This window comes from Chanodichthys erythropterus, chromosome 7, assembly GCF_024489055.1.
Source record: "Chanodichthys erythropterus isolate Z2021 chromosome 7, ASM2448905v1, whole genome shotgun sequence".
Taxonomy (NCBI): domain Eukaryota; kingdom Metazoa; phylum Chordata; class Actinopteri; order Cypriniformes; family Xenocyprididae; genus Chanodichthys; species Chanodichthys erythropterus.
Genome location: NC_090227.1, coordinates 4,198,790 through 4,213,594, shown reverse-complemented (window position 1 = coordinate 4,213,594; position 14,805 = coordinate 4,198,790). Strand labels below are relative to the sequence as shown.

Genomic DNA, 14,805 nt, shown 5'->3' with positions numbered 1-14,805 from the left:
GCGTAGCTGTCTGTGGAGGGACAGAAATCGCTTATTTCATCAAAAATATCTTAATTTGTGTTCAGAAGATGAACGAAGATCTTACGGGTTTGTAACGAAATACATCTTCTCCATTTCTTGTTTCAGCTAGTGTTGCAACCTTGCACAAACTAATAAATGACAAAAACTAAATAAAAAATCAAGCCTCGTGTGCAAGGTGAGCGTACAGGGAGCATGTGTTTAAAAAAACGTGCTGCACTCGTACAGTACATTCGTACTATGCTGCTGATGAAATTTACATATACAGGTGCTTGACAAATGCACTAGAAAGTTTCATCCTCGTCCAATGTCTGTGCTATTGCTCTCCAGAAGTCATGACTAACAGAACTCACATTCGTTTAAACTTGCACGCGTTTATAACCCGAATTTCAGAAATGTTGGGACTTTTTTTACATTTGAATATAATGAAAACTAAAAGACTTTCAAATTACATGAGCCAATATATTATTCACAATAGAACATAGATAACATAAATGTTTAAACTGAGAAATTTTACAATTTTATGCACAAAATGAGCTCATTTCAAATTTGATGCCTGCTACAGGTCTCAAAATAGTTGGGACAGGGGCATGGTTACCATAGTCTCCTCTTCTTTTCAAAACAGTGTGAAGAAGTCTGGGCATCGAGTTAATGAGTTTCTGGAGTTTTGGTTTTGAAATTTGGTCCCATTCTTGTCTGGTATAGGTTTCCAGCTGCTGAAGAGTTTCTCTATTGGTGAAAGATATGGACTGCAGGCAGGCCAATTCAGCACCCGGACTCTTCTACGGCAAAGCCATGCTGTTTTAATAGCTGCAGTATGTGGTTTTGCCTTGTCCTGCTGAAATACACAAGGCTTTCCCTGAAATAGACGTCATCTGGAAACCTTTATATACCTTTTAGCATTCCTAGTGCCTTCCAAAACATGCAAGCTGCCCATACCGTATGCACTTATGCACCACCATACCATCAGAGATGCTGGCTTTTGAACTGAACGCTGATAACACACTGGAAGGTCTCCCTCCTCTTTAGGAGGCTCATGTATTGGATCATGTGATTTGAAAATCTTTTAGTTTTCATATTATTCAAATTTTAAAAACTTCCCAACATTTCCGGAAATCGGGTTGTAGAAAAATCAGGCTGCACTTGAATAGTACATGTGTGCTATGCTGATGATAAAATTTGCGTCTGTACACATATCCCAGTGTACGTGTAAAAATTTAAGCATATTTTAGGTTTTGCTTCGCAAACATTGCTAATCGGTATCAAAAGCCATGAATGCTGCCATTAAATAATCTTCTAATTCGTTTTGCTGAGGATCATTTAGTTTTCAGTCACTAGTGTGCAAAGCACAGCAATCCCACCGGGCAGTTTGCCAGAATTGCCATCTTTATAGTGCAATCCCACTGAACATTATTTGCAATCCCACTGGAGAACACGGCGGTCCCATCGGACACCTCTTATCAGAGCGGGGTGATATCAGTGGATAGACTGATCTGGCTGCACAGCTGGTGCAGTCACACTTCACAGACAATGATGTCTGAGCACGCAATACACAGGAGGCAGTTGCCATGGCAACCAGATGGAGTTGGAGGGAGTGAAGGGAGAGACGCATAGCTGTGGAAGCAAACGAGATCCTCACCTGGTACACACAGGCACCTATAACTAGTACCGACGCTGCGGCAGATGCCATGAGCACATGGGTTGAGGGCGCAGAAGTCCACCAGCTGGGCACAGGTGGGTCCGGTGAAACCTGCAGGACAGGTGCAACTATAGCCTAAACCAGAGCCCTGTGGGGAGCAGCTGGCGTTATTGTGGCAGGGCCCAGAAGCACAGGGATCAATCTTCTGCTCGCACATGGCACCCTGATAGCCTGAAAATGAGAAAGAGAGAGGGGAAGACACTGAGGTGTGCACTGCTGCATAAAGAGACCAGTCTAAATCTGATATGAATCATTTAGCTTTCAACATAAATAACTACAATCACAGCTAGAGAAAATGAAGAACATGAGAGAACATCGATTTTAAGATAAGTCTTGATGAAACAAAAGTAGCGACAGATCTTTTCTTCCATATTGTGACGTACATCCATAACCCAAGGGATTATCGGAAAAGAAATAATGTAGGGTGGGACTTGGTTCTGTATCAATTGTTGATTGGATGTTAAGATGTGGATGTGGCACTCAAAAGTGAAAACAGATGAGCGTGAGCTTGCAGGGGCGGATTGGAGAATCCTGTGTGCGTCACCAGTCTGTCGTGTTCACCAAAAGATCCAGTTATGACATCTGATTAAACATTAAAGGCACAATATGTGAGATTTTTAGATTAAAATATCAAAAATCATCTAGAACATTGTTATATATTTTGTTGACTTGTGGACTTGACGGACCGTGTCATTTCGACGCCTGTCATATGCGCCTTACTCTTGATTTCCAGTTCCATTTCAAAGGCTACACTCGACCTGAGCTTTATCAGCGCAGCTTCTCGTTGCCGCCTTTTCAGGGAACAGGGTTACAGTGAAGTAACCCGGGGCGTTTTACTTTCATAGGAACCATGGAAACACCAAAGATTCTTTAATATATTATGCATTTTATTATACTGGTGAGCAACTGTTTGGATACATTCATCAACTGAAAACTAATTATGTTATATAGCTCAACACGTTTAGTCTTATTGTTTGAATCGCCTGTTTTCTTGATTAACAATGAGTACCATGCTTTTACCATGCCTCAAGAGACAACACTATTTTGTCAAGTGGCTAACATAGCACAATCAGAGAGAGCCTTTTCCATCATACAATATATTTTTAAATGAACTGCAAGTCATTTAGCAACACAATGTCACAGATCCCTTGTCTCCCGGACTCCATTTCCCAAGATCCTCCTGTTCTCCACACCTGCACCCACTTCCCTTGTCAGCTCCTCATCATCACGGATCACCTGCACCTGGACTCTATCATCTGCACTCCCTTTATAATGCACTCACTCCCTGCACTCCTTGTCCGTTCTCTGTTTATGTTAAATGTATGTTTGGTGCCTCCTGCTTTGTTTAAGTAAAGATGTTTATGTATTGTGGAAATCCGTATCTGCCTCGTCTCTCTACACCAGTACATGTAACAGAACAACCGACCTAAAACGTTGGATTTTCACAAACTGGAATATGGAGACTTCCACCAGCTCCCTGGCTCCTGCTCCTCCAAGGCCTCTCTCCCATCTGGCAGCCGGCGATCGCCTCATCGGGCTCCTGCAGGTGGGTCGTTCGCTGGAGAGGTATGTGGAGGAGTTCGTTGAGCTTGCTTTTTTGACTAACTGGCCCGACGCTCAGTTGATCGCCCTGTTTCTGGATGGACTGGACGACAACACTATCCGTTTTGATGAACCTGTTTTTCGTTTCTCCTTAAGCGAAACCATCAATTTAATTTTGTGGTTAAATGGCTCCAAATTCTTCGTGGACACGGTTCATGATCAGTGTATGTCTCCAGTCCATCCGGAAACACGGTTGGCCAGGCCAGTCGGTCAATCTCCGTCTTCCTCCGGGGGGGGGCAAGTACCGGTGGGTGGGGGACATGTGGGCGCCACACATGTGGGTGGGCCTCTGACATGGCAGCCCTCTGCTCCAGACCCGCCGTGGCCCGCCAAGGCTCCTGACCCGCCGTGGCCCGCCAAGGCTCCTGACCCGCCGTGGCCCGCCATGGCTCATGGATCCGCCCTGGAGACCTCCACTCCAGTCCACTCATCCCCCGGCACCTGCATGAGGTCTCCAGGTTGTTTAAGTAAAGAAGTATATGTATTGTGGAAAACCGTATCTGCCTCGTCTCTCTACACCAGTACACGTAACACACAAGTCATCATGTTTTTATTAATGACATTCTAATATTGATCTAGACTACAAGTGTCTCATAGCAGCCACTGAGCGAACGCACAGTAATGTTATAACATGACTTTCAACACACTCTAATGTATTTAGTATGATTGTTTTTCCATGATTTCTGCCTGAGTCTGTCGGATTGCTTTCCATCAGCTATGGAGGTGATGAAGACGACAACTCCCATGATTCCACGCTCATTCACGGCATCATCAAGCTACGCCTTTGTTTTGAATAAGCAACCTCTAGCAGCGAAAACATATTACATATTACGCCTTTAAGGTCAATAATTTTTTTAAGAAACATATGCACAATTTAATTGTTCACAATAAGATCGATTTTATGCATTCAAAAATAGATTTTTTATTACATACTGACTTTAACCAGGTATCCTACAACCAATAACCAATTTTTCACACCTTTTCTTACTACATTCTTAAAAATAAAGAACCTTTAACATCTAACCTTTTCAAGGCACAAAAGTTTCTTTAAACTGGAAAAGGATAAAAATACAGAAGAGGATTAGGGCCAAGTAATAATAAAAAACTAAAACCATCTCGAGATTAAAGTTGTTAAATTTCGAGTTCTTAAATTACAAGGAAAAACTCATTAAATTTCGAGAAAAAACGTATTCAATTATGAGAAAAAAGTCATTAAATTATGATAATTTAATGACTTTTTTTTCTCATAATTTAACAATTTTATTCTCAACATTTTATCTCGACCTTTTTCTCGAAATTTAATGAGTTTTTTCTTGTAATTTAACGAGTTTATTCTCAACATTTTATTTCAATTTTTTTCTCGAAATTTAACAACTTTAATCTCAAGATGGTTTTATTTTTTTATTATATCTTGGCCCTAATCCTCTTCCGTAATAAAATGTTCTTAACACCAAGATAAAAAAAAAAAAGTTCACTGAAAGTTTTTTTGGGGGGGGGACCCAAAACGGTTCTTCAATGGCATCACTGCGAAACCCCCTTTATTTTTAAGAGTGTGCTGTAAAACATACAGCAGTATTCCATACCTGTAACTAACAGCTGTTCCCCTTAAATTAAACACAACCAGCAATGATTTTATGGCAAGGTCAGCTCTTGTTAACAAAAGTATACAGAGTGGGGACAAATTAATAGAAAATCCAGGGGATATGCTGGTTCTGTAATGATGTGGGGAAATGAAAATGATGTAAATCATATGCTATGGCCTTCACAGTCACCAGATCTCAACTGAATTGAACACCTAGGGGAGATTCTCAGTGCTCTCATCATCAAAACACCAAATGAGGGAATACAATAGTGCTCCATTCATCCAGGAGTAGAGTTTCCAGAGATTTGTAGAATCGATGCCAAGGCGTAGTGAAGCTGTTCTGGTGGCGCATGATGGACAAACACATTACTAGGACACTTTATTTTGTTTTTTCCTTTAATTTATAATAAACTACAAAGTAGTGTAAATCAATAGTTTAGGCATTATGAGCAGAATCTAAGACTACTAGTGCTGCTTGGTAAAGTTCTTTATGTTTACATTAGTCAATGCATTAGGTAACATGGACTAACACTGATCAATATTACTGAACAGTATTCATTAATTTTGTTTAAGTACATTTTCTATGCTATATTGTTAGGTCATGTTATCTCATAACTTACATTATTGTATACAACTTTTAAATACATTTCATTTTTAAATAAATTGTGTAAAAGAAGTTCATTGTTCCTGTTAACAATTACCTTAAATGTTTACATGAATTTTTAGGCTGATTATTCTCTTTCAGCAGCATATGCGACCGTTGATCAACACAGAAAATAATCCTATAAAATTACAACAATCAACAAAAATTGTGCTTACAGTGACACATTCACAGCGGAAGTCTTTGAAAAGAAAAGTCTATTTTTGGTAAATCACTAATATTCATTTTTTCCATATAAAAATCATATCTTTTTTTCAAACTTAGAGATGAGTTAATTATTTTCTGCTGTGCAACTGAACTTGTATTGAAGCTGAAACAACCCATTAGGTGCCCTAGAACATCTTTTTAAAAGATGTAATATAAGTCTAAGGTGTCCCCTGAATGTGTCTGTGAAGTTTCAGCTCAAAATACCCCATAGATCTTTTTTTATTAATTTTTTTAACTGCCTATTTTGGGGCATCATTAACTATGCACCGATATATAGGTTGCAGCCCCTTTAATTCTCGTGCTCCCTGCCCCCAGAGCTCGCGCTTGCCTTGAACAGCATAAACACAGTTTACACAGCTAATATAACCCTCAAAATGGATCTTTACAAAGTGTTCATCATGCAACATGTCTAATCCCGTAAGTATTGTATTTATTTGGATGTTTACATTTGATTCTGAATGAGTTTGATGGTGCTCCATGGCTAAAGCTAACATTACACACTGTTGGAGAGATTTATAAAGAATGAAGTTGTGTTTATGAATTATACAGACTGTAAGTGTTTAAATATGAAAATAGCGACGACTCTCTTGTCTCCGTGAATACAGTTAGAAACGATGGTAGCTTTAATCACATTTAACAGTACATTAGCAACATGCTAATGAAACATTTAGAAAGACAATTTACAAATATCACTAAAAAATCATGGATCATGTCGGCTATTATCGCTCCATCTGCCATTTTTCGCTATTGTTCTTTCTTGCTTGCCTAGTCTGATGATTCAGCTGTGCAGATCCAGACGTTAATACTGGCTGCCCTTTGTAATGCCTTGAACATGGGCTGGCATATGCAAATATTGGGGGCGTACATATTAATGATCCCAACTGTTACGTAACAGTCGGTGTTATGTTGAGATTCGCCTGTTCTTCGGAGGTCTTTAAAACAAATGAGATTTATATAAGAAGGAGGAAACAATGGAGTTTGAAACTCACATTTGGTGTTTTGAATTAAATTCAAAAACTGTATTTATAGTTCACCAACTGACCACATATGCTGCTGAAAGAGATGAATTAGTATTGAACACAAAACATTCCTTTAAGTACAGAACTAATGTCAGCATTTGTTAACATTATAGTTTACATGAAGTAACAATGAACAATACTTTTACAGGATTTATTAATCTTGGTTAATGTTAATTTTTACACAGATTCTAAAACACACACATATACAGTATGTATGTTGTGTGTATGTTTGTGTATTTTGCATTTGTAATCTCCTCTCAGTAACATGCACGCACCAGCAGATTACAAGCTTCGTTGCTATGATCCCCCCAATAAATGTCAATCACACACAGAGTAATAGAGCTCAGTGTGCTGATCCAACCACCACAGTTTCCCTGACGGAAGAGCTTTCATGCATTATCTTAATGAAACTCTCGCAACCTGACAGAGCCAACATGAATGTGTTTCACTGCCAGTATTAGAGGAATATTTCACCCAGAAATGAAAATGCTGTCATTATTTATTCATCATCATGTCATTCCAAACCATATGCTCTTACTTATTTTTTTGTGGAACACAAAAGGAGAGACTATGACCATTTTTTAAAACTGCACAATAACAGTCATCCATCTGACTGATTATCTTATTAAGTTGGACACCCAACTTAATATATGATATATGAACCTAACCAAGTCATGTCAACAAATGGAAAAGTCGCCCAGCTATTTATTATCATGTTAATTATTGTGCCTTTCGCCCCAACAGCAACAGCGCTTCTTACCCCAAATACCATACCTTTACATATTCTTCTATTATTGAAACACTGATGCTGTCACAGTTTCACTCAGTTTGGACTTTGTTTTCCTGCTCGCACCATTTCCCGCCACTAGGTTGTTGTCATGGTTTTTGATTTGAGTCATCACTGTCAGCTGTGTGTCATTAATCACCTCATTAGCATATGTATTTAAGTTCCCTTGTTTCTGTTCTGGTCTGGTATTGTCAGTATTATGTGTGTGATATATTAAAGACTGCATTCTCTCTTCATCCATTATGTTCGTTTCTGATCTTTCACACAGTGGCTGTGACAGTTGCTTTAATTACCTTGAATAAAACTGAAAATCATTAAGACCACCTGTCTCAAAATAGATTCAAATTTTAGCGATTCTCATTTGCTACTTCAATTTACAACATTTTAAAAACATCTAATATTAAATTAGATCAAATTAGCACAGAATCAACTTTGAGCTGCTGTCTGCGATGATGTCAAGGATCAGCCAATATTTATTTATTTATTTATTTTTTGAGTTTGAACTTGAGAATTTTATTGTTGTCAGGCATTAAACATCAAATATCACAAACTTGGCAACATATTTAAAGGCACAATATGTAAATTTCCACTGCTAATTCAAAACAAAGGCGTAGCTTGATGACGCCTTGATTTCGCAGAATCATGGGTGGTGTTGTCTCATGTCTACAGCCAATGGAAAAGAATCCAGATGGGACTCATGCAGAAATCATGTTCACGGATGAGATTATTAATGTTACTGTAGTATGAAGCAGAGCAGGCCAAAACAAGATTTTTGACATCAGGAATGATGTCAGTGATGGGCGATGCAGGGACACGGTCTGTGTCCTGGTTAAAATTGCTTATTTTTCTGGATTTAAACATTCTTGGAAACATTTGGGATAATTTAAGTACACAAGTCAACCAAATATATAACATTGTTCTTGTGGTTTTTGTATATTTTAGAGGGGTTAGTTCACCCAAAAATAATTTCTGTCATTAATTACTCACCCTCATGTCGTTCCACACCTGTAAGACCTTCGTTCATCTTCAGAACACAAATTAAGATATTTTTGATGAAATCCGCGAGGTATATATATGACTTGTCCATAGACAGCAATATAATCAACACTTTCAAGGTCCAGAAAAGTACTAAAGACATCATTAAAAGAGTCAACATGACTGCAGTGATTCAACCTTAACGTTATGAAGCGACGAGAATACTTTTTGTGCACAAAAACAAAACAAAAATAATGACTTTATCCAACAATTTCCTCTCTCCCGTCATTATCCAGATGCCGTAGTAAGCACAGTGAAGGCTTCCGTGTTTACATATGAACCGGCTCAGTACTGGCCAAAGCTGTTCACGTGAGCAGCACGACGCATGCGTGTGATGCTGACGCAGGAGCCGGCCAATAATGAGTGAGCGTTCTGACGTAGAACCTGTAAGCGCTGGATGTAAACAACGCATGAGAATGACACAGAGGAGAAGAGATTGTTGAATAAAGTTATTATTTTTGTTTTGTTTTTGCGCACAAAAAGTATTCTCATTGCTTTCTAATATTAAGGTTGAACCACTGCAGTCACATCGACTATTTTAACAATGTCTTTAGTACCTTTCTGGACCTTGAAAGTGCTGATTATATTGCTGTCTATGGACAAGTCATATATACCTCTCAGATTTCATCAAAAACATCTTAATTTGTGTAAATGAACGGAAGTCTTGCATGTTTGGAACGACATGAAGGTGAGTAATTAAGGACAGAAATTTAATTTCTGGGTGAACTAACCCTTTAATCCAAAAATCTTACATATTGTGCCTTTAATTTGAGAGCTTCAGCGAAGGGGAAGATTTTCAGCAAATAACGACTTATATTTTAGTCTGTTTCTCACACAAATTCATTGTATGGCTTCATTGTATGGCTTGAAACAGTGCATGAGTAATCTACTTTTATGGCATGTTTATAGCAATTTATGAATGCGCACACTATAAACTGTTATTGCATGATACACTGCTTTTTGAAGATTTGAAATAAAAAACGATCCTGTTGTGTTCCACTGAAAAATAAAACAATGCATGTTTGAAAGCAAACATAGAGGATTATAAAATTACAGAATTCTCATTTTTGAGTCTCTTTTAAAGTAACGTTGACTCTCTTTTGCCTTTCCCCGTTTCGAATGGTGTTACTTTGGAAGTATGACAGATAATCAAGGTTAGATTCCAGCCGAACGCCTTTCATTGCTGCATGCGGTTGTTTCAACTGACTTGTAGAGTTTGGATGTTGGACGTTTTAGCCCTAAAATGCAGAAAAGCTATTAACTGCCTCACGCGACTGTTGAAATATTAAAAGCAGTACCCTGAGCTTTACTACAATAATTAAAAATGTGCTAATGGTGTCACTTTCCTTATTGTTTCAGCGTTCCTTGCGTTTCAAATGGTGGCAGTTCACACCACAAGATTAATATTTCAGCATACGAGTGCATTTCTGCCTCCAAAGTTCAAGAGACTCCTCTCAAATTTGACTGTTTTTAGTGCTTCTTCAGGAAGCAGAAGTGGTTGAGTCCCTGTTGTATCTGCTGACTGAGAGTGTGCCCTGGTTAGAGAGAGAGAGCCATCGCTGAAGGTACGGTAGGAGTCCTCCTGAGAGAGAGGGCGGAGCTGTGCCGTGCTTCACGATTAATTGGAAGAAAAGAAGAGAGTTTAAAATAAGCAACTCTCTGACACACTTAGAGAGAGTGAGAGGAGAAGGAACAGAAATAGAGCTCGAATCAGGACGATTCAAGCTTAACACACATACACTTCCAAACATACACAGCAAGAAGATCACACAACAGATTTGATTGTGTTAGACATGTTTTCATGAGAGGAGGCTATTAATAAGTACCTTCAGCACAATAGCAGTGAGGCCCTTCTAGACTGCTGGAGCAAGTGGCTCCGTTCCTGCAGGGTCCAGACACACAGTGATCCACCAATGACTGACAACGGTCTCCTTCAAAACCTAAAACACACACACACACACACGATGGGTTTCCGTGTTTTATGGGGACTTTTCATAGACATAATTATTTTTATACTGTACAAACTATATATTCTGTTCCCTAACCCTACCCATTACAGACAACTTTCTGCATTTTTACTTTATCAAAAAAACATCATTCTGAATGATTTATAGGCTGTTTTCCTCATGGGGACCAAAAAATGTCCCCACAAGATCAAAGATTTCTGGTATTACCATCCTTATGGGGACATTTTGTATTAGGGAAGCACGGTATATCAGCCGTCATATTGGTATTAGCCGACATATGTTCATTTTTTAATGTCATTGTTATCGGCCCGATAAGAAAATTTGGCCGATATATTAAAGCCGATAAATAATAGCTTATTTCCTTCAGCTGAGACACTTCAGATGGCAGACACTCTCTGCCATTATAGTTTGAATTGCTTGAAATATGATTGAAATCACTTCACAATGGAAAATACAGATAAGTGCAATGTACAGCCAAGTCTGTCATATAGACTACATAATATTATAATGAGAATTATAATTATGTGCCTGGGACATGGTTTTAATGCTGAGACTTTTGTTTTAGTAATCAGGCTCCCAAAAATGATATAAAAATTTAGATTTAGATTTTTCGATCAATATATCAGTTATCGGCTTTCAAATATAAAGAATTATCGGTTATCGGTATCGGCCAAAATTTTCATATCGGTGCATCCCAACAAGTTTTCTGAAATGTTATGTTTAAATATGCAAATAATGCATAATATAATTAAATATGCACTAATTTGCATACTTTCAATTTGTAGAAATCTAAACACTGGATAAAGCCTAGTTCCAACTTCTTGTTTCATTTTGTCAAAAAGTCAAAAGTTCTCACAAAAGTTCTCAAGTTTTCACAGAGGAGATTTTGGATATTTTTTTTTTATCACTCCTTAAATCGGAAAATAATGTCAACGGACAGAATTATTATTTTTTTTCTTTTTATTTTAGCAATAATATTTTGAATAAAATCAGGCAAATGATATATGAACAAACCCCTCTGTAAAAAAATCTGATATAATATATAGAATAAAGAATAAAACTGTAAAGTTTGGTTTATTTAAGTGCTACTGAAGTGGAGATTTCTGACTCAATGCAGGAGAAAAACTCATTTTGAGAAAACAGCCTTTAAAGGATTACTTCACTTCAGAATTAAAATTTGATGATAATTTACACACCCCATGTCATCCAAGAAGTTCATGTCTGTTTTTTCTTCAGTCGAAAATAAATTAAGGTTTTTGAGGAAAACATTCCAGGATTTTTCTCCATATAGTGGATTTCACTGGGGTTCAACGGGTTGAAGGTCCAAATGTCAGTTTCAGTGCAGCTTCACATGATCCCAGACAAGGAATAAGAGTCTTATCTAGTGAAACGATCAGTCATTTTCTAAAAAAAATAAAAAATTATAAACTTTTTAAAGGTGCCTTAGTTAAATAATTAGAGTTCTGTACATGAAAATGACATACAGTGAGTCTCAAACATCGTTGTTTCCTCCTCCTCATGTAAATTTGATTTGTGCAAAAGAACTCCAAAGAACAGGCGAATCTCAACATAACACCGACTGTGATGTAACAGTCAGGATCATTAACATGTATGACCCCAACTTTTGCATATGCCAGCCCATGTTCAAGGCATTACACAAGGGCAGCCAGTATTAACGTCTGGATCTGTGCACAGCTGAATCATCAGACTAGGTAAGCAAGCAAGAACAACAGCGAAAAATGGCAGATGGAGCAATAATAACTGACATGATTCATGATTACATGATATTTTTAGTGATATTTGTGGATTGTATTTCTAAATGTTTCATTAGCATGTTGCTAATGTACTGTTAAATGTGGTTAAAGTTACCATCGTTTATTACTGTATTCACAGAGACCAGAGCCATGTCGTTATTTTCATTTTTAAATGCAGTCTGCAGTCTGTATAATTTATAAACGCATCTTTATTCTTTATAAATCTCTCCAACAATGTAGCTTTAGCCCTGTTAGTCAGAATCAAATGTAAACATCCGCAAAAGAAATACCAAACTTACATGATCTGAGGCTGCATCAAGAGCACTTTGTAAAGAACCATTTTGAGGGTTATATTAGCTGTGTGAACTATGTTTATACAATGTATTATAGAGTTGCGAGCTTGGGGGCGGGGAGCACGAGCATTTAAAGGGGACACACACAGAATCTGCGCATTTTTAATTATGCCCCAAAATAGGCAGTTAAAACATTGTTTGATAAAAAATCTATGGGGTATTTTGAGCTGAAACTTCACAGACACATTCAGGGGACACTTTAGACTTATATTACACATTGTGAAAAAGGGTTCTAGGGCACTTTAACCACAAATGTTTGTCTTGCACTGCTCTGCAAGGTGGCATGCATTATGTAATCACGTTGGAAAGGTCACATGTGACACGTAGATGGAAGTAACGCAGTAGGGCGAAAAAAAACATCTATATTTTCTCCTCCAGCTTCAAAATTGTCTGACATCATTGTTTTACCCTTTTTTTGTAAAGGCCATTTGACTTAGTCTTTGCACGTTCCCTTTGTAAACACTTGCTCTGTACTTCCGTCCTACGTCAAACTGATCTTTCCAACATGATTGTTTAATGTGTGGCGCATCACAGAGCAGTGCAAGACAAGCATTTGTGGTTAAAAAGTATATCTTTTTTTTTTTTTTTAGAAAATTACCAATCGTTTCACTAGAAAAGACCCTTATTCCTCATCTGGGATCGTGTAAAGCCCTTTGAAGCTGCACTGAAACTGCAATTTGGACCTTCAACCCGTTGAACCCCAGTCAAATCCACTATAAGAAGAAAAATCCTGGAATGTTTTCCTCAAAAACCTTAATTTATTTTTGACTGAAGAAAGAAAGACATAAACATCTTGGATGACATGGGGGTGAGTAAATTATCAGGAAATTTTAATTCTGAAGTGAACAAATCTATTAAAACACATTCAATGTAATGCATCATGCACACATTTGTTTTTGGTAGGAAGTTTCCATTGACTTCCATTGTTTTATACTGATCATAAGATATTTCTTAAAACTCTCACACACACAAAAAATCATTCTAAGACATTATTTATTATGTTTATTAGGCTGTTTTCCTCATAGAGATGTTGGTGATTTCAGGTTTTATTATCCTTGTGGGGACATTTGGTCCTCATAATGTAGACAAAACCTCACAAATGGCTCACAGTAAACACAAACTGTTCCTTTCCTTCACATAAAAACTGTTGGGGAAAAAATCTTTAACAATGCTTTCAGTTATAAACAGCAAGATTCAGTCAGCCAAAACAGGCTGTTTGCTTTTCTTACAACACAGCCAATTAATATCATTTATGCCCTCCTGTGTTCTCCATAATCCTCTTACAAAAATGGACGGAACGGTAAACAGCGTTTGTTTGTGAGCTTGCGTGCTTCCTCCAGACCTTAATAGATATGCCTTGCAATCAGCATGTCCATGACGGCATGTCTTAAAAAAGGCACAGTTGTTTCATCTGCAAGGCTTTAAATAACTTAAATAACAGGATAAAAATAATCTTCATTTACATGATCAAAGGCATTTGATCATCCCCGACCTTCAATGTCCCTTGTTCACCCTTTATTTTGTTCTTCATTTCCCATTTACTTCCCCTGCCCCATCTCTCCATTTAGTGCATCTTCAGAGCATTAAAGCTCAAGGTTAACCTCCATTATTCTCTGTTATGCACATGTAGACAGACACATTCAAGACGGCACATGCATATATGCAGAATTCATAAGGACATCTCTTCTTAGATTTGTGTTGTGCAAATTTTCTGAATGTCTTTAAAGGAATAACTAATTAGGGAAATTGCATTTTACAGCAGCAGTAATAACAGAACTTGAACTTTAATAGAACTTTAAGAATAGAACTTTCTATCCATCAAAGAATATTGGGGATAAAGAAATGCTTCACATTTTCCACAAAAATATGAACTTTTTTCATATTCTTCAGTTGTCAACAGTTTTCAGTTTTTGATAGTAAATGTTTCTTGAGCAGCAAATCAGAATATTAGAATGACTTCTGAAGGATCATGTGACACTGAAGACTGGAGTAATGATGCTGAAAATTCAGCTTTGATCATAAATTACATTTTAAAATATATTAAAACAGTTATTTTAAGTTGTAATAATATTTTACAAAATTAGTGTTTTACTGTATTTTGATCACAAGAGCTTTCTTTCA

General features: G+C 37.5%; 1 protein-coding gene across 2 annotated transcripts in view; it reads right to left on the bottom strand.

The window, feature by feature from the left end:
- dner (delta/notch-like EGF repeat containing) overlaps positions 1-14,805 on the bottom strand; it is a 42,207-nt gene that overhangs the window by 11,979 nt on the left and 15,423 nt on the right. For both annotated transcript variants that reach the window (XM_067388934.1, XM_067388935.1), the window contains 2 exons: positions 10,437-10,550; positions 1,658-1,888 (listed from right to left, as the gene is read on the bottom strand). In XM_067388934.1, coding sequence (XP_067245035.1) covers positions 1,658-1,888; positions 10,437-10,550 — 345 coding nt within the window. The remainder of the gene's footprint in view (positions 1-1,657; positions 1,889-10,436; positions 10,551-14,805) is intronic.